Below are 22,733 nucleotides of genomic sequence, written 5' to 3' on the forward strand. Positions count from 1 at the left end.
CTGGGAGGGGCACCTTCCGCATCACTCCCCTCACAGTCATCTCCTCTGGGCTTTCAGCCTGTCCTCTGAGGCGGGTGGGCAGGATCACAGGTGACTCTACACTGAGCACTGAGGGGGAGCACACCCCTGGTGGAGATCTGGTCCTTTGAGAAGCTGCCTCAAACTCTGGAATTGGGAGGAGGGGTCCCATAGGCAGCAGCCCAAAGGCCGCTAGAGGAGTAGCAAAGGGGTTAGTTTCACTGTAGAGTGGCCGGTGACTGTCCCGTCCATAGCCCAGGCCTCAGGCATGTCGCCTGGCTGCTCTGGGGCCTCAGAGGGTGGGGGTAGGAGTGGTACAGCCTCATGTCAATCCGCCAATCCGGGCTTGCTCTCCGTGGCCACTCACATACCCCACCCCAGGCTGGGAATGCGGCCCAAGCCACTCCTCGCAGGCGGATGGACTGTCGGCCAGGAGACCCAGCATTAGCAAGGGGCGCTTTTCCACTCACCGCACCAAGTCACCCAGGAGGGCGGGTGGGGGAGGAGCTAAGTGGGCCCTGCCACCTGGGAAGGAGTCACACGCCAGCCGTGGGAGCTGGATGTTTTCCTTCTTGCCTTTTCGGTCTCCCTATGATCTCCAGCTCGCTTCTGTGGCCCTCTAAAATAGCCATTAATTAGAGCCTGGTAATTAACTTTCTGGTTCAAGTAATATTTTGCAAAGGAATTCCATTAAAGAGTCAATTTGCATATCCTCAGACATGGGACCTGGAAATAAGCAGGGTTACTCTGGGAGAATGCGAAAGGCCTCACCCACAGCACCCCTCAGGCCTGGCACCCAGGCCTGGGCTCTGCAGGCACCTAAAGGCATGAGGGGACTCAGAGGATGGCTGTCCTGACGGCCTGGGGATATGCTAAGCCCTGGGAGGCTCTCCCCAAGAAGGCAGGCAGTTTGTTCACAAAACTGGCCAGCTCGGTGGCCACACGCCCAGACAGCAACTGCACACACGCACACAGATGCGCTCATGTGAGAGCGCAAACACAGAACACACCACGCACATGGCGAAACAGGATGTATGTAAACACACACGCACATGCTGATAGACACGTACACATAAGAAAACAGGCACAGTAAGAACGGTAGCCAGCACTCATTGAGCACTTAGAATGAACCGTATGTCCATATTCGACCTACAAAAACAGCCACTTCATGTGGTCCAACCCAACATGAAGTGCCAGGCACTGTTCCAAATGCTTTACATGCGATTACTCATCTCAGATGCACGGACATGTACAAGGACACTTACATATAACGCACACACACCTTCATGAGAGCAGGTGCGTACTTGTAAGACACACAAAACCACGCACTCATGGATGTACACATGCCTATAGACACTTGTACAAAAAAAGGCTTCTCTAGCTTTTAAAACCCCAGCCTGGGGCTGATCACATTCTCACTAGCTAATTTCCACCGTTCCTAAAAATATTGCCCGGCTCAGATCTCTGGAAGATACACGAGGGAGCTGCAGATCTAAAAGGAGGGCGATAAAAATGAGAAAGCAAAAATAAATTGGTTCTTCTCCAAGTCTGGGTCATGTTCTGTGGCTTTCCCCTCCCTCCGGAGAGGAGGCTCAGAATCATGTGCTCGTTAGTGGGGCTCCAGTCAGCCCTGCCCCAAAGGTGCCCATGGGGATCCAAGAACAATGCTGCAGGTGGGTCGGGACGTGGTCATGAGGCCTGGCTTCTGTAATGGTCCCACCACCACGCCTTTGACCCTGTGCCTCAGTCTCCCTGAATCTAACAGTCCCTTCACCACCTACCTATTCTGCATGGTGAAAGACCTTTCAAGGTGCTGTGTAAATGCCAGGCCTCCTTACGATAATTATCGGATTAAGAATTAAATCTGATTCCCTTATGGAGAGGAGAGCAGGGGAGGGGGGAGCTGGGAAGCATTCCTTGCAGGTAATTAATGAATTCCCAGCCATACCGCTTGGAAGACAGAGACCCATTTAACAAAGATCCACCTACATGAGGCCTCTCAGAGCTGAGGAAGGCCAAACAGGGCAACTAAGACTCCTGCAAGGGCCTTGTCAGAACGTTCAGAAGGCAAAGGACATGAACAGACAAGACTCAAAAGCAGCAGCACTACTGGCCATTAAACTCAGGAAAACAGTGTTCAATCACTAACAAGCAAGAAATGCAAATAACAAAGAAATGCCATTTTTCTGCCTATACAAATGACAAAGATTGTGTTAATGATGACACCCAATGTTTTTAAAGGTCTAAGGAAACAGGTGAGCACCCTCAAAAATCACTGGGGGAGTGTAAATTACTACAGGCTCTCGATGGGAGGCATTTTTATCAAAAACCTGAAACTGTTCATATTCTTCGACCTAGTAATTCTAAGACTTTACCTCATGAAATCAATCACAGATGCAGATAAATGATGCATACTCAAGGATTAAATACCAGCACCATTTTTAATAAAGAAAAACTAGACATAACCTAAACGCCTAAATTACTAAAAACAAGTATGGCCTGAACATCAGATGGAACAGTGAACTTTACAAATCAATTTTTAAAACACATATAGTAGAGGTTTGCTTTCCCAGGTGTAGAGAAGAACCAGGGTCATTCCACTTGGCTATTTCTTGTGTTCAAAGTAGTAATGATCCTCTGTACAGCCCCTTTCACCTTATGAGGGATAGCAACATCGAGTATTATCTCTCGAACTCAAAATAACACCGCACGATTGCATGTTATTATTCCCACACTGCAGATGAGAAAACTGGGGCTTACCAAGATGAAGGGCCTGTTCCCCACCAATATTAACTACCGCTTACTGAAAACCTAAAACACACTTGTCTAACTGCTCTCGCGTATTATAACTTATTTAATAAAATTTTAGAAACATTTAAGAAACGTGTAAGACCCAGTGTGAGTTGCTAAGGAAACAGTTCTGAACAGGACAGACATTTTCTATTAAACACATGCTGAATATATTAATATCGTTTCCAACGACATTATTATCATCAGGCCCATTTTGCCAATGTGCAAACTGAGGCTCAGAAAGGTTAAGTGACTTGCCCCAGGAATGCCTGGCTTCAAATCCAAAGATCACATACTTCCCATTATTCCCAGAGACTAAGATGCCCAATCACCTCAACATCACCCAAGGGAAGGCAGAGAAGGACCAGGCTCTCCCTGTCTACAGCAGGGGAGGGAGAGAGTGGAGAAAACCCAGGCCTGGGTGCCCAGCCCTTCCTGTACCTACTGTCAACAGAAAACAGATTCCGTCTTCCATTTTTTCCTGTTCCTCATCAAGCTTCCTCTCCTCCCACCAAGGAATGCCTCACCCAAAGGGGTAGAATTGATTCCTGCCTACTCAGGGCCGGGTGAGGGTCCCTGAAATCCCCCTCCCCCCACTTCCAAATTATCTCCCTCCCTAGTCTTACACTGCCTGGAATCCTACCATTAGTAACTTTCAGGTGTGGGAACTCCAGGCAACACACATACTCCCTGTAAGGGAAATCAATCTCTCACTCCACACATATCAGCCTTGGGTAACTGCACCTGGGTTGCCCGCCTGTGTGGAGGGCCAGAGTCACCCAGATACAGTATCAGGGAGAAAAAAAAAATGAGGAGAGCACAGTATTGCCAGCTGACCCTCCTAGCTACTCAGCAACATTAATAAATAAATGAGTGACTTGGAAATTATCTTCTGGGAAGGCAGAAGCACTACATCCGAGATCGCTTTTACCAACATTAAAAGTCTTGTAAATGAAGCAGGAACATTTCCAGCCTGCAAAACAAAAGTGCTTTTGCCAGCACACCTTTCACCTGGAAAGCCTCCGAGCGGCATTCATTTCTGTTATCCACGGGAAATGATTACCTGTCCTTGGTGCTTATTTCCAAAACCTCCAAAGGAGAAATGAGCGTCGAGGGGTCCAGTGATCTTGGAGACCGGCTGGGAACCTCCCCCAGGCTGTCTTCAGGGAAATAGGTACAAAGGCTCAAACCTGTCCTGTGGTCCTCGGGGACCCCAGAGCCCAGTTGTGCCCCGCAAGCCCTGGCTGGCTTGACCCCAGCCTCACAAACAGGCCTCAGCCCTCTCCCCGCATCAGCCAACTTCAGCGTCTCCACACCTGGGGCAGACTCCTTTCCCAGGGAGCTGAAAGATCCCAGAACGGAGCCAACTGGATGAGAGAAGCCAGAGGAGAGAATCCCAGCGCAAAAAAAAAAAAAAAAAAAAAAAGCTCCCAGATGAGAGAATCCCAGCGCAAAAAGAAAATAACCTCCCCAGCACAGAGAGCGTGCAACAAAGCCGCTTCAGCAGCCATAAAGCAGACAGATTCATCCAGAGTCAGAACCCAAGTGGCCGCCCCTGAGTCCCCTGTGCTCCTTCTCCACATGAGGTGGCCACGGGGGCTCACATCTGCCACCCTAGAGGCCCCCAGCCCCCTTCCTGTGCCCATCTCCTCAGTGAGGCCGCTGTCTCTGCACTTACCCCCTTCCCAGGGAGAGGCACGGCAGCCGAGTGGGGTCCCACGGAGCCGGGAGTCAACGCCCTCCTCACTGCTGAGCCAGCCCAGTGGGGTCCCGTGAGCCAAGCCAAAGGTAGCCGTTCCATCCTCCCAGCCTTCAGCAGCACCACCACCCCACGGCAGAGCGGAGGGAGGCGCCTCTCCACTCACCCAGCGTTGACCGTGAGCTTGGGCGGTGGGGGTGGGGGGTCGCCAGAGTTGGCTTGACTCACTCAACTCCGAACAGGGCGAATCCAGGGACCGCCCCAGAGAAACACCTGCCCAGCCATCCCACCAGCAGCCGATAAATCTACTTCTAAGCAAAGCAGCACATCAGGAGACCCCAGTCCGAGTAAAGCCCACTGCCGCTCCAAGGCTGGACAGGACTTCAAACTCAGTCTCTCTGCCTGTCCGTGGGAAGTCTGGGCTCCCTTCCTGTGCCAGAGAAGCCACCAAGCCAGATTTTGTTTATAGAAAATTAATAAGACAATTCCACACCACTGTCAGTGACATTCTGCTCCAACCGTTACCATTTACCACCGTTTCTAGAAACAGACTTGTAGTCTTACTCCCTACCCACCCCCCTCCGTGCCCCTCCGGCATGTGGCAAAGCTGACCTGAGGCCAAGCTGGGCAGGACCTGTTCCAGGTCATCTCAGCCAGGCCCTGACCTCCGGCCAGGGTTGCCAGCCGAGCGCTCGCCGGCGTCTCCGTGCAGGCTTCCCGCTGGAGGGAGGTAAACATGGCATGCACGCTGTCTGCTCCCAGGAGGGCAGGCACACTCAGAGGCCGGACCGCCTGCTGTCTCTCCTGTTCCCCGGACACCCACACATGCACACAAAACTGGGTACGTACACGAGGCCCTGCATGCGGGTGCAGAGGGTCCTGACCCCCACCAAGGAAAGCGCAGAGAAGGGCATGTTCCTGGGGAAGAAAGCCAGAGGAAGGGGCCGGGCGGAGGGAGGAAGGCAGCAAACCGGGTGGCCTGCCGCCCAGACAATAACAAAGATGGGAACCGAGATTTTCAAAGACGCAGTGGCTGCACCCAGCGCTGAGCTCTGGCTTGGCTAAATCTTCCTGCCAGGGCACGCCTGGTCCCCTGGGGCACCACGGCCATCAGAAAAAGGCTGAGGGTCCTGCCTCGGGCTGGGCTTGGCAGCTGGGGCAGGAAACCAGCTGCAGGCAGTGGTGAGGATGCATTAGAGAGAGCAGCTCCGGGCTGTTGGAAATTAAAGGTCTAGTAATTCTCCCGGAGAGTGGAAAGAGCACTCTTCGGGAAGATGCTAGGGGTCAGTTAAACAGTCACTCAACCTTGGGTAGGAGTTGGGCTATAACTTGTACTCCTCTGCCTGCTGGAACCAAGGGGGGGGGAGAGACGTTTTCATTCTACCTGTGCCTCCCTTACAGGGAGTGCCAACTCACCAATCATACACAGGGGCACAGCCCTATGAAGGAAGGCAGATGCCAGGGGCCTGAGATGCTGGGGCTGAATGCCGAAAAGGCTCCTTGCTGCCCGCCTGTTCTTTCACCTCCACTTAGCTGAGCAGGAACACGTTCTAACTGGCACCAGAATCCACCACCATGCTGTGCCCAAGCAGAAAGGTGCTGGGGCTGGCACGGCTCAAGGAGGGGGGACCTGGGCCCCGAGAGGCTGTGTCCGCCCGGTGTCCCCGCAAGCAGACTTGGAGGGCTTGCCCTTGCGAACTGAAGCCTGCTCCTTCCCAGTGACTCCTGGCAGGCTGAACCACCTCCTCTCCTCCTCCTCTGCCCCACAAGCCACTGCCCCTTGGAATTTCCACACCTGCTCCTGGCTTGCCTAGGAAAAGGAAACAGGGAATAGGAGACACCCCTGGGAGTGGAGAGGTGAGGGAGGGAAGCAGCTGCCCGGGGCTGGAAAGGATGAGGCCCTTATTCCTTGGCCTCAGGCAATGCCCCTGAGCTCAGGGCCCCGGCACTGCCCGCTCTGCTCGCCCCAGCCCCCAGCGGAGCACGCGCCCTACTTACAGCAGATGTGCCCCCTAAACGGCCCAGCCCCCTGCTCCTCCCCTCCAGATGTTCACCCTTTTCCTCACCGCTGGGTCTCCGCAAAACCCAGCCGAAATGCCTTTTGTATCGGACACTCAAGGGCTCCAGAGGCAGGGGATGGATCCTGGGGTGGAGGCGCCACTTCTGTCCCCAGCTCCGGGCACTGCACCGCCCGGGAAACAATGCCCACCTCGGCGAGGCGAGGCAGGACTTCCCGGCGAGGGCACTTCCCTCCCGGCCTCGCCCCGAGGCTCGGGCACCCGGTCCTCACCCCTGGGGGAGTGAGAAGGGTCCTCCCGTCGCGCCCCGCCCCCGTCCGAGATGGCCCCACAAGTTGCCGGAGGGCGGCGTGGGGCGCCCTCGCGCTTTCGGCGCGCCCCAGCCCGGCTCTCGCTTTGTCCCCGCGCCCTCCGGGGCGCATCCCGGGGCGGCGGCGCGCGGAGGCCGGGCCGGCGGCGACGGCGGGCTCACCTCTCATTGTCCGCGGCGGAGGCGGAGGCGGAGGCGGCGGCGGCGGCGGCGGCGCTCCGGAACCCCGGCAGGATGTGGCGGAAGCTGTGGTTGCGGTCCAGCTTGGGCTGGCTCTTGGTGCGCTTGATGGAGCCCTTGAGGCGGCGGCTGAGGAAGCCCTGCGCGCGGGGCGACAAGAGGGGGAAGGGAGGCGGGGTTAGCACGGCGGCGGCGGGCCCGGGACCCGCGCGGAACCCGCGCCCTGGCTCGGGCGGCCGTGCGGCCGAGGGCGGGCGCGGGCTCGGGCTGGCCCCTGCACCTCGCGGCCCGCGCCGCCCGCCCGCCGACCGAGCGCCGACGGCCCGGCCCGCGCAGCGCGGCCCAGCCCACCCCGCGCCGCCAGCCAGCCAGCCAGCCAGCCAGCCACGTCGCCCCCGCCCCCTAAGCCGCTGTTGCCATGGCGACGCCGAGCCGAGCCGCGCCGGCCGCGACCGAGGACGCCCGAGCCCCCCGGGCGCGGGGGCGGGGGAGCCCCCCGGGGCTGAGGAGCCCCCGGGGGCTGAGGGGGCGGGGCTGAAGAGGGGCGGGGACCCTCGGGGGGGGGCCTCCGCGGCGGCGGCCTCCGCAGCAGCAGCCTCCTCACCTCTTACAGTAACGAGGTCACACACCGCCACCCACCTGGAGGAGTCCACGCCCCCCTCCCGGTCCTGGATTGCCAAAGCGCCTTCCTCCACCCGCGAGGTCGATGTTCTCAGCCCGGGTGGTACAGATGGAGGAAACTAAGGCTCTGCGAGCAGGCGTCCGGTCCTCTGGGGAACGGCCGGCTAGCGCAGCTCCTGGTAGTACCCTGGACCCCTGGACCCCTAACCTGGGCGTCTTTCCTTTCGCAGGTGACTGTCACAGGCCCTCGGGGTGGAGCCCTTTCCCTGGAACCGTTGTACCCCAGCAGGGGCAACCACCTTGGGGACAGGGTGACCTAGTATGTAGCTCAAGGAGAGGCCGAGGGGCTGAAGGGTTTGCTGAGTACCCCCACTGCGTGCTTCAAGATTTGGAGCCAGGTCTGAGGGAAGGCTGGACCTTCTCTAGAGAGACTGCTGCCTGCTGGCCCATTCATGACCCATGGCGGGTAGGGGTCCACTCCTGGGAGGAGTATGACAGACCTCAGCCGGGCCTCCCCATTAGGCCATTCATGCATCTATCAGACTGTACTGGACTCTGAGACCAGAGCCTAAGCTGAGCCCAGGCCCCAGAGCTCCAGGTCTAATGGAAGAGACAGGGAGGAGACAGAGTTCAGTACAGCAGGTTGAACCAGTCTACCCTGGGGTAGATTTGGGGGCTCAAGGGGCCACAGCCTCGGTGTTCTGGACTTGGTACCCTCAGGCAGTTGGAGGGAGAGGAAAACTGCAGGAAGAGGGATTCCCTGTGGGTGGAGTTGTCTGAGAGGGATTCTGGGGACTCACCCACCCCAGCCTCAATTCCAGGTGATATAAGGATAGAAGGGAATGGGATATTAACTCATTTTAGAGTTAATGCTGTTCACGATCTGAACACCATATTTCATCCCTCACACAATAAAGGGTAGGCTTGGTGGCCCTCTCTGCTCTGGGGGGAGAGTTGGACATTTGCTGTAGTCCACACCCTTACTGGATCTGTCCATCTCTATGGCCCTAGCACCCGAGACTGATGAGAGCAAATGTTGGTTGTACACATCATCTCATGTCACCCACACAAACAGAAATGACAGAGAAACATCCCTTTCTGCAAATGAAGAAACCTTGCTCAGAGAGGTGAAATGACTCACCCAAGGACACACAGCTCTCAGACCTGCCTAAAGTCAGAGCTTTTCCCATAGGACCCCCCTCTTCTGCCCACCCTCTTCAAGCTTTCCCTTTTCCCATCTTTCTGCCCCTACTTTTTCCTCCCCCTCAATCTCTCCCATCCATAGAAGGCTTATATCCCTGTGGCCACCTGTCAGAATTCTGCACATCCTTCAAGGCCCAGCTGAAATGCCACCTTATTCAGGCCTTCCCAGGCAGTGGAGTCCAAATGCCTCTCACTTCTACAGCTTGGTATCACCCATCAAGGTACTCTAATCAGTTGCAGTTTAAAAATGATCTCTTAGGGGTTAAGGACTACAGGAGGGACCCTCTTCCAGAGTGGTGACCCACAGACAGGATGAGGCCTAATGCAGAGGGACCACAAATGGTGGTGGGCCAGGGGGACAGCAGGCTCTTTGGGAGACACAGCATGAAGGCAGGGACCTGCACCCCTGAATAAGCTCTGGGCTCTCCCAACCTTGGCCTCTTGGCAGGTGTGGGGGGAGGGGAGATGCACCTGGCTAACTTGGATGGGTTCTTCTCTCGCAGGTGTGGTTGTCAAGCAAGTTCCCCCAATGGGCTTGTACTTTTTATTGGTTTTTATTTTCTACACTGATTAAAATCTCACAATTTTTTACACTCTTGTGGTACAAAGAACCACAAAGCATGTTTCACAATTTATGGAGCTCATTATGTAGCAATATGGACGGCTTTATCCTATTCCTGAGTTTAAAAAAAAAAATTTTCTTCCTTCTAAGAGGTTGAGTGGGACAGTATCACTTTGTCTTCCCCACCCCCACCCATCAAGGCTACACTTAATGCTCCTCCAATAAGCATTACCTGTAAGCATCCTTGAAGCCTACTCTGAATGTACCTCCCCAAACTGACCATGACCTTGGGGACTCAAACTCTCTATAATATTCATTCATTCACCGTTTGTCAAGAGCCTACTATGTGCTAGGCATAGTGACCAAGACTGACATGAACACTATGAGGTGAGCAGTGTACAGAATAACAAGAGGACAGGGAGCTCACCTGTCCCCCACCTCACCACACATACCCACCATGGAGGACCTTATGTCCCCCAGAGGACCCAGCTCAGGGCTCTACATATGGCAGGCTTAACAAATGCTCATTATCCCAGAAAGCCACAGCTGGAAGGGGACTCAGATCCAAAAGACTGTATTACAAGGGTGAATAATGCCCAGAGACCTTTCCCAAGGTCACACAGCAAGGTTAATCAAAGACCCCGGACTCCAGTTCCCTGCCCTGCTTAGCCTCATAGCTTGCTTACTGACCTCCTTCTTGGGGTGAAGGGACAAGGGTGGCTCCTCGCCCAGCCCTGGATGAAGGGAGACGAGCCTTTTCTCCTGTCCCTTCATGGGCAGGTCCCAGGACATGATTTCTGGAGGCAGCTGCAGCCCTGAACTCAGGAAGAGGGACTGACTGGCCTTCAAGTCAGAAAATCTTGTTCTAGACCCAAGTCAACCTTTAGTGAGGGGCAGTGGGCAAATCACGTCCCTTCTTTCAGTAAAACAGGGTTCTCGATGCTCACTGCCGTGGACCCCACTGACAGCCCAGTGGCTGAGAGCTGGGAGCCAGAGGCAAACAAATGGGGCTCAAATGCAGCTCCATAGACCCTTGGCGGTGAGATGGTAGGCAAGGTCCCTCGCCTCTCTGTGAACTGGGTGGGGGCTGCAGTGAGGATTAAGTAGGACAGACAAAGCCCTGGATCCCCTCCCCTTCCACACCCCCAGGGCCTGACTTTATCCACCTTCTCCAGGAGGCCCTGACTACATACTCCAGCCCTGCTGATCAACCCCTCAGGCCAGCTGAAGTCCTCTCACACTGCTTGTGTTCAAATCTTAGTTCAGATAAGCCGTGGGAAAATTACTGGACCTCTCTGAGCCTCAGTGTCCCTATCTGTAAAATGGGTTAAGGATGATACCTTCTCTATAGGGTTGTGGGAAGGATTTAAATGAGGTAAGCTATCCCCAGTAAAACAGTAAATACTAAGCAACTAAACACAGTAGTTGCCAGCTATATTATTATTATTACCAAGGTTGGCTCTGATACAGCCACCAATTTTTGCCCCGAGGAGGTATGTGACCACCACAGGTGGCAGTCTGTCTGGGCTCTCTGAGGAACTTGAAAGCAACGTGGCAGTGGGGACAGGGCTGGTGTCATGCCTAGTGAATGAATGAATGTGCTTGCAAAAATTATCCTGGAGCCACAGAAAATCACTCGGTTTGGTAGTTTTGAACTCATTTAAACAAGCACTTCTCTTCTAAAGCAACCTCACAGAGACTCCGGAGGTTCAAAGCGCTCGGGCGGGTGGAGCCGCACAGGTGGAGGCCTCCGCTTTCATTCACCGGCGCAGGGTCTGATGTCTAAAGCTCAGCAAGGCACCTGCACAGTCCGCGGGGACCAAGCCTGCCCCCCTCCCCAGATGGCGCGCTGTGTCTCTGCTAACACAGCCCCGTTCCCCTGCGCTTCTCAGGCAGCTGTGCCACTGTGCTTAGGTCAACTAAGGCCCCAGGGACTTTTGCACGAGGCTGCTGCCTGGTGTCACCATCCCCAGTCCTTTGGTGACAGGGTGTGGACAGCCCTTGTAGCCTCTGCCCACCTCGGTGACAGCTCACTCTGCCCATGCAGATGTCCTCCCTCCCAGCTAATCCACGTCAATGGTCCAAGCCCCTTGGGCTTCCATCCATGTCAATGACCAAAGTGCAAGAAAAGTCCCGAGCTGAGGACAGAGGCCCATGGGGTCTCTGGCTTGCAGGACCCGAGTTGTCGGCCGCTCCCCCATCCCTATTCTCTGCCCCCACGCTGACCCCGGCCACAGTGCTGCTTCTCCAGGAAGTGCTGGGAAACTTTCTCAAAGGCCTTTCAGAATTCCAGACTCGTGATTTCTCCATTCACCATTTCAATCCATACCATGTGATGACGATGATGATAAATTACCAATTTCCGGGCTCCTGCTCTGCCAGGTCGCTCTGCCCGGGGCACTCATGGAACACATCCGGAGCCCGAGCAGAGGGGATGCCTAGGAGGACCCGATGCCTCATATCAGGAATCCTCGTGAGGACATGTGCTTCAGAAGGATGTTTGGGGTTTTCAAGTGGGGAAACAGAGCCTCAGAGAATTTAAGCTACTTGCTGAGAGTGGCGGAGCTGTTAGGTGGTAGAGCTGGGACTGTGACCAGGAGAGTTGTAGCCCCTGAGCAGGCGGGGCGGGGGTCCTCTTACACGTGCACACGTGCCCCCCCCCACACACACACAGAGCCGTGCGCGCGCGTACACACACACACACACAGAGCCGTGCGCGCGCGTACACACACACACAGAGCCGTGCGGGCGCGTACACACACACACACACACACACACACACACACACACGTGTCAAAGGCCAGGACGGAAGTGACTGCTCAGCCCCTCCTCCCCATGCCCCAGGTACCATGCTGGGCCTGGGGGAGAGAAGAAAGAAGGGAAGGTGGGCTTCTCCCTGAGTGCAGGGCTGTCACCTGGGGCTCACAGGTGAGGACCTGGTGGCTCAGGGAGGGGAGACTTGCCCAGTCCCATCCTCACATGTGCATCACTCCCCATCCAGGAGGCAGCATTTGGGGGGCCATGGGTTTGTATTCCAGCAACACCACTTGGGCACCTGGGAATCACGTGTCACCACTGGTCTCATCTGAGTGAGACCACCTTCTCACCTGAGTGTAAAGCACTCAGCACCATGCATGGCACATAGTAGGTGCTCTACCAGCCCCCGACTCCATCATCTATTTGGTCCTGCATCCTCAATTCTGCCTTCATCACCTTCTCCCTTTTAACAAACCGACTCTGGGTCACTGCAGACGGGTGGGTGGGCCTGACCTGCGACGGTGCTCAGGATGAAGGTAGAGCCCCATGGCCCTCCCTCGGCCCCGGACCAGCTTCTCCTTTGTGGCCGTTTCTAAGGCCTGCATCCAAACAGATATCCTTCAAAGAAGGAGGCTCTTGTAACAGGCATGTCTCTCAATTTCTTTCTGAGGCTCTGTGCAAATGCCAAAAGCACACCTAAATAAACAGGAAAGGGAGGGGAAGATCCCATCCAGATATCACCACCTCTCTCAGCCCCAGGAGAGGAGATCTGCCGGGCTCAGAGGCTGGCAGGCAGACCTGACACCTTGGCAGGCTGGTAGGGACACCTCACTCTACCCTGGCAGAGGCTCCAGGAAGGGGCTGGGGGTGGTGAGGAGTCCTATGTTATTCTAAGATAGCAGCGTGAGAGCTGGGAGTGCCCAGAGCCAGCAGCCAGGCCAATGCCCACGTGATACAGATAAGGCACCCGAGGCCCAGAGGGCAGGGGGACTTTCCCAGAGTCACTGAGCAGGGCAGTGGCAGACCCATGGCAGAACCTAGGTCCCCTTTCTCCTTGCCCAGTGCTCTTTGCAATGCCAGAATGCTTCCAGAACCTCCCAGGCTCCCCATGTTTCCTCTTTCCAGGCCTCAGTCTTCCCATCTGTACTCCGAGGGCCTGGGTTGGGTGATCACCAAGCTCCTTTCCAGTGCTGATATTTGATGATTCTCTAAAGCTAGAGCAGCTGCCTTTCACAGCTGGGCTCTCCCACGTTTGGCACTAACAGTACCAGCAATTTCTGTGGCTTTGCTTGAATCCTTCAGATGCACAATTCCTCCTGCCCTCTTCCCCTTTCCTGGGGCTCTACCCTCAGCAAGCTGCAGGCCTCCCTGGCCTCCTCCCCTGGGAGCTATGCACCACCAAAGAGGGTCCCAGTTGGGGAATAACTCAGTAACAGTGGAATGTCAGACACTGTGACAGGGGAAAGGTGGGAGGAATTTTAAGCCAGGATCAAGTTGGTGCCTTCCCAGTGGCCACCTACTGACAGGCCACCCTAAGCCCACAGAACCCTCACTAAGCCCATGCCGGCGCTCCTTTGAACATAAGACCTCCACACTCCACCTTACCCAGAGAAGGTAGCCAGACTATTCAGATCACACAAAGAGAACCAATTCACTGGCTATGAGGACCGGGAAGGGGCTGGAACCTGACACTCAAGGATCACTCTTGCATTAAAATATTGCCCAGATAGCTACACCCAAACATGTTCACATGGAGAAGTACCCAGGGAGAGGAGCACACCCAGGTTCAAGGACATGGATGGTGCACATGTGGGGGAGGGACATGGCCACAAAGAAATGCATGTATAAACATAACAGGTCTCCCTAGCACCACCAGATACACACACCTAAACACACAGATGCACACTGACCAGCGCACACACAAATACACACATACACAGCCATGAAACGCACAGATAAACATACAAATATACTGAGACAGGCTCACAAATTTACACATATATTCAACTATCATCAGGTACTCACAGAGTTACGCTGACACCCAGGCCAAACACACCGGCCCACACGCGCTCACGTTCACAGCCATGGCAGGAAGGGAGAGTGGCCGGGTAAGCTCAAAGAGCCACAAGCCCACATCTTGGGCCGGAGGGGAGAAAACGGCTCCATGTTGCTGCCGCCCCAATTTCGCCTGCTCTGCAGGCAGGGCCTCACTTTGTGCCAATCTCTGAGGACGACCTACTTGCTTCTCTCACACCCTGAAAACTGTCTTCACAGCTCCCTAAATGTGTGGTTTCTGGGTGCCTTGAGGCCTGGCAGGTTGCTCTGCAGGGCCTCACCCCTACCCAGAGCTGGAGACCCCTGCCCCAAACATCTCTCCTTCTGCCCATCACCACACCTGAAACACCACCATTTGACACACCTCTTTAGGTCCTAGGATTACCTTGACATCTAGGAATCCCTGGGTAAAATGCAAATACCTTTCCTCCCCCTCCCCCAAGAGGCAAGGTAGTAGAGGGTTCCACCACTTAATGACTGTGGGCCTTAGGCCAGTGCCCTAACTGTCCCGAGCCTGTTTCCTCTTCTATAGAATGGGGACTATAGTAGCTACCTCACAGACTGTTGTAACGAGTCAGTGAGATCATGCATGGAAAGAACTTAGCCCATTTCCCGGCACACAGTAAAAATATTAGCTACTATCATCATCACCGTCATTGTCATTGTTTTTATTGCTCAGACTTTGCTCGGTCACCAGGGGACAGCCCAGCAATTAGCCAGAAGGAAACAGAAGGCAGCAGCTTACAGAAGCAACTTCTAGGACCCAAAGCTCCTGTGATGGAGAAGGGGGCTGGTCAATGGCTCACTCAGGGCATGTTTCCTGAGCCTCGCCATGCGCTGAGCCCCAAGAAGCGTTAGCTCTCTGCCTTCAGGGGTCCCATGGTCCAGCTGGAGAGGCGGCCCAGGCTGTTCCGAGGCACCTGTGGGAGCCTCCTCGCTGCTTTGGCTGTCCCCAACCCTGTCACCCTGTTCATTCTCCGAGAGCATCCAGAGGGACCCTTGGAAAAACAGATGAGACCCTGCCATGGACCAGCTCCACCCCTGGGCTCCTGGGATGAAGGCCTAGCTCCTTGGTGAGGCCTAAGGCCCCTCATGATCTCCCTCCTGGGCTCCAGCCCCAGGGGCTTCAGCGGCACTTTTGGAACTGCCAGCTCCTCCCGCCACAGGGCCTTGGCCCAGGCTATTGCCACTGCCTAGAACAGAGTCCCCCTTTGCCTGGCAGGCCCTGCACACCCTTCAGTCTCTCTTCAGTCTTCTCCTCAGGGGCCTCCCAGATGCCCTCGGATTGGGCCATATCTCCCTGCAGACCTATCACAGTTGTAGTTGTACATGCATTTGTTTCATGCCTTCCTCCCCTACAGGACTGTGGGGGCCATTGCGGCCTGGGTCCCCAGTGCTGGACACCTGGCAGGCATTCCGTAAATACTTCCTAAATGAATAAACAAATAAAAAAGAAAAAGGAGAAAAGCAAAGAATGTGCTCTGGGAGGCCTTTTAAGGGATTCCACTTGGGGTCAATCTGGGTGGACTTGCTGGAGGAGGCAGCTTTTGAAGGCATAATAGAAACACTGAAGGTGAGGCAGCAGGTGGGCTTGCTGAGATCATGTGGGGCAGGGCAGCCGTATAGGTATATTCCAGGCAGAATCACAGCACAGGCGAAGATTGTAGAGGTAGGACAGTAGCGGGTCTGGCTGACCAGGAGGGCCCCGGAGTGATCACAGGTCCCTCCAACCTCCAAGTTACACACCCGAGCCCAGGCTCATGACATGGGACATACAACCCCCTCCCCAAAGCAGAGGACACCCAGGTCAAGGGGGCCCATTAGAAACCCTGAGAGTCTAGAGGAGGGAGGAGGTGGGGGCACGCAGTTGGGAAGCAGGTGGGGGCGTGAAGGTGGGAGGGGGAAATGAGGACAACAGAGAGACCCTCCTGGTACCTGCCAGTGCCCAGGACTGAGTGGCATCAGTTAACAGAAATCAGACACTCATTCCTAAGGTCTCGAGCAGGGATGTGATAACCCAGAGCAGCCAGGGAGTGACTCACTCCCATAAATCCTCTGGCTGGCCAACGCTTGCCTTAGCCTCGTAAGCCCACCCCAGAGGTCAGGATGGGCACGCACACTTTATCAGCTCTTTAAGCCCTCAGCCAGTCCTGACCTCGGGGCAGGGAGTCCAGCACGAGGGCCACATGGCTGGGAGAAAACCAACTCCATCAGGGAGCCACACCCCTGCAGCAGGCTCTCTACTGTCTCCTTCTGCCTCCCTCCAGGCCCTCTCACTGAGGCCCCGGCACGAGGCCAGTCTTCCCAGGGTGACTCACTGCTTAGCCCCCATCAGAACAACCCTGTCCTGTGCTCTGTGCACTCTGCGTGAATAAACGCTCTCAACAGAGGCTGCCCGGCAGAAGTGGCAAGAAAACCATGCGTAGACTCAAGAAATCTGGGTTCAAAACCTAGCTCTGCTGTTAACCATAATAAGAACTATTCCAATGCGTTAATAAGAGCAAGCCAGATGTATTTATTAAGCTCCGTCTAAGCTTCAGGCACTGTATTAGAGCTTTACATGACTTACCTTGTTTAATTCTCAGAACCCAATGTGCAGATGAGAAAATGGAGGTTCAGAGACATTAAGCTACTTGCACAAGGCCACACAGCCAGGAAGTGGCAGAGCTGGGTTCAATCCAGGTGGTCTGCACCAGAGCCCAAGACCTTCCATAATTCCATTACTGCACTATGAGGCTGTGAGCAAGCACCTTAGCCTCTCTGTGACTCAGTTTCCCCATCCGTACAATGAGAGGATTGGTCTAGATGATCTCTAACTCCCTTTCCAGCTTGGGCATGCCATCCTTCCCCTCCCTGGTGACCCATTTGCCGGTGACAACAAGGGGACCTTCTGGAGACAACAGCTTGCCTGAAGGAAGGGTGCTAATGGTGGGACTTCAGGTCCTGTGCTGGGCCACAGGGAGCTTCTTCTGGGTCAGACTGCGCCACCCTGCCGTCCCAGGCACTTAGCTGGCCGGGGATAGCCCCAGAGCATCAAGGCAGGGAAGAGGAGCTATCCCATTTCTCCCTGGACCAGGAGGCACCAGGGAACACCAGGACCCCAGGGTGCTCCAGCCCCAGAGACCAGTGAACACTAGCGGGAGGGAGAGGGGAGAGGTGGGCGGCAGCCCCATAAATCCACCTGAGTGAGCAGTGCTTTTAAAAGCCCTTTTCACTGCAGGATACAAAACGCACCGTTTGGGGAGAGGATTTTATAGGCTATTTCTCCTCCTGGGTTGATTTACCGTCTGCAGGCCAGGCTCACCTGGGCGTCCTGCCCCTGAGGGATCATGGGGTGGAGGCAAGGTCAATTTCAAGGCAAGACAGCGGTGGTCTGGGTGACTTGTGCTGACCTCCTCCCACGCGGGTGGCCACTCCGCCTCAGAGATGCAGTGGGCTCTCAGGAGCAAGGAGGTGGAAACTCACGCCCCTTTCCTCACCCCGCCCTCACTCACTGGATGTATTCACTCCCTGCGTCTCTCACATACCTCACCCTACAAACCCCTCACATACCTCACCCTACAAACCCCTCGGGTGCCTGCGACAGGTGAGGCCCTGCCCCAATGCCTGGGGCTCAGAGAAATCAGAAACAGTCACTGCCCTTGAGAAAGTCACCACGTCCGGTGGACGGTTAAGTCACAGCGTCTATGTTCTGGAGCCTGGGGAGGGGAAGTCTGCAGGAGTCTGTGGCGGAGCACAGGGGAGGGAAGGCGCTCTCGAGGAACGGAAATGGGGAAAAGTGTGGGCAGAAGCACCAGCCTATACGGATGCTGGGACAGGCCTGGGGGCCTCGATGCCAGCTGGGGAGCTGGATTCTACTCCCTGGCAGCCATTGAAGGCACTGGAGCGGGGCAGTAACAATCATGGCTCATTTTAGATGTTCTTTAAGCAATTCCCTGGGAAAAGTTACTCATCCCCATGCAGGGCCTTGTGTCGGAAACAGATGCCATTGCTGCCGCCTCCAAAGAGGGCCTCCTGGCTTTGGAAACAATTCCCACCCAAAGATTCAGATATAATTATGTCTGAGATCCAACCCAAATGCCACTGGATGTGATAGAGGCAATCACTGCATTTTCATATGGGGGTGGGGTGGGAGCAAAGGCATCTGAGCCCTGGCCCCCACACCCAGTTTCCTGGGTCCCCTAGGAGAGGGGAAGGCCTACAGGGGCCACACAGGGTAGGGTGGGAAGAGGGGAGCAGTTCCCTCCCACCCAGGGTGTCTGCCCTGCACAGGCAGCTTCTGACCTGTGAGGGCCAGGCCAGCTGAAGGCAGGGTCAGAACAAGATGAGGCTGAGTGCCAGCTCTGTCCCCAATTGGCTGTGTGGCCTGGAACAACGCACCTCCCCTCTCAGGGCCTCAGTGTTCTCATCTATAAAATGGAAAGAATAACAACACTGGCCGGCAGAGACTGAGCTGCCTGTTGTGGGCCAGGCTCTGTGAGACCTTCACTATCTAGGCTCTCGAGCTGAGTGAGCTTCAGCAAGTTCTTCACTCTCCGTCTGCCTTGGTTTTGTCAATTTAAACAAAGTGGGATTTGTGTTATCTGCCTCATGGTATCATGAGATGATACCCAGTGAGGGCTCAGGAGAGGGCCTGACCCAGCGGACTGTGTAAAACAGGTTTTATGACTGCCCCACCCCTGCCTCCTTGTGCCCTCATGCAGACAGCAAGGAGCTGGCAGAGCCTGGATTCGAACCCAGGTCAGCCGGACTTCGTCAGAGGACAACCGTGATGGAGGGTCTATTGGTCCAGCCTGGCAACCATGGTGCAGAGACAGTGCCAGCCTGCACACTGGCCCCCTCAACCCCCTTCCTCCTGCTGGAAGGCTGCCTAGGCTCCAGGTCTTGCCCCCCTCCATGTCCCTGATGAGGGCCCCCTTTCAGAGGTCCCCCAGCTCCCTGGTCAACCCAGCCCAGGCAGCTCAGCCAACAGTGCCAGGCCCAGCTGCCTACAGGCGCTCCTGATTTGAGCTGTTCCCTCTACCCGGCAGTGGGCTCTGCAGCCTGTTTAGCTGGACCACCGTGGCCCCAGGGTCGGGGTGGGGGGCACACAAACCCCCGGGATTTCCACTCTCCTCTGGGAGCTGCCGCCCAGGCAGTCACTTGCTGCCCTCTGCTGCCCCCAACTGGGCAGAAACCACCCTGCACGGACACCTCCAACCTCCATCTGTACTCACCACCTGGGAACTTGGTCTCTGGTCTCTTAGGGACCCCTTCACCCCCTCTAGACCTTCTGGTATCAGAGCCTGGTGTCAGAGCCAAGCCCTAGAAGCTCTGTCAGGGGCAATGTCGTTTGGGGCAGCAGGAGGAGGGGTGCGGTAGGGAGGACCCGAGGCTCTGGGGAAAGGGTGGGGTAGGGTGAGCTCCGCCCACCAGAAAGAGGGGCAGGGCATGAGCACTGGCTGAATGCCAGGCACTGAGCCCTCACAGCCGCCCTGTGAGCGAGGGACTCCTGGGCCCATTTACAGATGGGAAAAAGAGAGGCTCAGAGTCGGGGACCTTGCCTGAGGGATCCCACAGAGGGGAGCCATGGGGCTAAGATACAAATGCTGCCCCATCCCAGGCAGACCTATGAGAAGAGCCAGTACTGTATCCCCAGGACCCAGGGAGGTGTGAAGAGAGGGAGAAAGACCCCCAAACCGTATCCCACCTGCCAGTCACAGAGCCTGACATTCCACTGTGACTCAGACTTCCAACTGATAAGGTTCCTTTCGTGCAAGGAAGCTATAACACAGGGACCGGGGAGTCAGCCACTGACACCTTAGTGGGGACTAGTTTATCCAACTCCTTGCCGCCCAACAGGCTCGAGTGCAGGGCCTTACAGGGGTGTCCTAGAGGTACCTCCGGAGGACACTGGGGGCAGAAACGGGTGGTTGAGGGTGCAGAGGCTGTTCTTGCTACCCCCTCCATCCTCCCACCCAAGCTGCTCGAGCCAAGCTGGCACCTCCCGAAATGAGGCAGGAGATTCCAGGGCTCCTTGAATTGGTTCCTCCCTCCACCCTTGCCCTCACGGACACCTACAAGGACATTCTAAGCTCAGACGTTGAGGGCGGGGACGGGGTCCCGACAACCTGCTTGAGAAAAGCAGTTTGCTTGCTCCCCATCCCTCATCCCCCACCCTGGTCCTGGTCTCTGCCCACTTAAGGGGCTCCCGACTCTCCCAGCCCGGTCAGGTATGCTGCTCTGAAGGACACACTGCACTCCAGGCCTGCGCCGGCCAGCTCCGGCCCACCCTCGCCTCCCTCTCCGGGGACTCCACACTCCTGTTAATTCAGCCTCCGATCCCATTTGCTCTATATGCTGCCATGGGTCTCCTGTCCCTCATGCTGTTTCCCATCTCCTGGCCTTCGCAGGGGCTGTCCTGGCTGCCTGTCCTTTCCCCTTACCTGCCTGGAAATGACTTTGTCAAGCCCCAGATAAACCCGCCGTATTTTTGCAGGTAGAACCTACGTTTTAATCCTATTTGTGTCAGTGCCCCACACAGGCCCTGAAACACAGCTGGTGCTGATTAAAAATGTACTAAAAGAAAGAAAAAAGGAAGGCAGAGAAGCAAGGGAGGAAAGTAAGTTAGTTCACACCCACAATACGACTCGTAGACCAGAGCTTGACTTCCATCTCTGCCGCTCACCGGCTGGGGGACCCCGGGCCAGTTCCTTCTCCCTGAGCCTTGCTCTCCTAATCTGTAAAACTAAGCTGATGAAACCACCTTCATGTTTATTAATGGCGCAGGCAGCCCCCCAACCCTACCAAATACCACAGCCTGCCCTCAGTCCCAGACCTCGCATGCTGGCCTGGCCTCAATTCAGGAGGCGCCAAATAGCCCCTGGCCCCATGCTCCCGCCCTGCAGACCATTCTGGCCAGCCCTGGCCACCCTGGGCTGTCTGTGACAATGTTCCCATCTCCTACTTTCCTGCTGCGGGAAAGCGGGCCTCTCCCCACAGAAGGCAGACACAGACCAAATGGACACAGACCAAAATGATAGTAATTTGCCTTTTGGGTTTAAACAGTTTAATAACAATTAGGCTCCATGAAAGGCAGGGGAGGAGGAGGAGGGCTGAGGGTACGGGGCCTGCTCTCCCCACCAACCCTCTCATCTGCAGAACAATGGCCAGACACTGGGTTGGGAGACTCCAGCTCAGGAGGCTCAACAGAGCAAGGGACATCGGCCTCACAGGCAAATTCCTGGTACTACGAAGAGGAAACTGGGGCATCCAATCTGGGGTCCAGCAGGGCACCCAATCTGGGGTCCAGCACTCCTGCCTGCCAGTCTGCCACACTGCGTGGTTGACATCTCTCCACCAGTCTGTGGGCCACAGACATAGATGTGTCCCATGTAAATGTGCATTTGGGATGGGCAGTAGAAGCCTGGAGTGGTAGAGGGAGGCCCAGCAGGTATTCCAGGCAAACCTACCTTCTCTGGGCCTCAGTTTCCCCATCTGTGCAGTGACAGAGCAGGCTCATGTGATCTGGAAGCCTGACCAGCTTTTCTGTCCACCATCCCCATGCCCAACAGGAGTCACCTTAGCCAACAAGGGCTACTAATGGGGGCAGAGAGGCAGACCAGGAGGTGGCAGTGTGCTGATGAGACATCAGGGGCCTCTATGGGTAGTTGGACCCACACATGTCCATTCCCTTCAGCCCCCTCCTCCCAGGAAGCATGATGGGGGTGGGGAGAAGGACTCAGCTGCAGGGAAATGAGGCAGGAGGGAGCAAGGCATAAGGAGCACAGGACAGCAATGGAGAGACCTGGGCTCAATTCCAGGCCCTGCTCCAGACATGCTGTGTGACCTTGGGAAAGGATCCTGCCCTCTCTGAGCCTCAGTCCCTCCTCTGGAGAAGGAAGGTTTGGACCAGTTAATTTCCAACAGCCTTTCCACCGTGGTGTTGAGGCGGTCACCCACAGTCCTGCATGTTTGTGGTCATGTACCTGTTTATGTGTATGTGAGAGAGAAAGAAAGACAGCTGAAATGTGGGGAGGTTTTGGGGAAGCCACAGGGGCAGGAAGAGGGGCGAGCAGCTGGGGAAACCTAAGGTCCACATCCCAGAGATCTCCTGCCCACTCCACTCTCACTCATCATCCCCTGACTCCTGTGTCCCGTAGGGGAAAGTCCAAAGGCCTCACCCACTCACTTTTCTGTCTAGGCTCCTCTCCGTCATGTCTTCAACTCGTTCAACATCATATCTAATCACACAGGGCCGCTGGCTTGTTCCTATTTTGTTAGATCCCACTCTAACTGGAATACTCTTCTCCCTTTGTTCCTGACAAACTCCTACACATCCCTCAAAGCCCAGCCCCAAAGATCCTCCTTTAGGAATTTTTCCCTACCCTCGCCAGTGAGAGGTAACTGTCTCTTGTTCTGGGTTCTCACAGCACCCCAGGCACACCTCCGTCACAGCTTCAGGACCACCTAGGGTGCACACAATTGAGCATCCAGTAAAAGTGGGTGATTGAAAGGAACTGAGACCCGCTTCTAGAAGCA

The 22,733-nt window shown here is 55.7% G+C and overlaps 1 protein-coding gene across 8 annotated transcripts in view; it reads right to left on the reverse strand.

The window, feature by feature from the left end:
* The window catches only part of DAB2IP (DAB2 interacting protein), a 170,718-nt gene that overhangs the window by 76,540 nt on the left and 71,445 nt on the right, over nucleotides 1-22,733 (reverse strand). For all 8 annotated transcript variants that reach the window (XM_061199979.1, XM_061199984.1, XM_061199981.1 and 5 more), the window contains exon 3: nucleotides 6,998-7,155. In XM_061199979.1, coding sequence (XP_061055962.1) covers nucleotides 6,998-7,155 — 158 coding nt within the window. The remainder of the gene's footprint in view (nucleotides 1-6,997; nucleotides 7,156-22,733) is intronic.

Source organism: Eubalaena glacialis, chromosome 9 (assembly GCF_028564815.1).
Source record: "Eubalaena glacialis isolate mEubGla1 chromosome 9, mEubGla1.1.hap2.+ XY, whole genome shotgun sequence".
NCBI classification, from domain to species: domain Eukaryota; kingdom Metazoa; phylum Chordata; class Mammalia; order Artiodactyla; family Balaenidae; genus Eubalaena; species Eubalaena glacialis.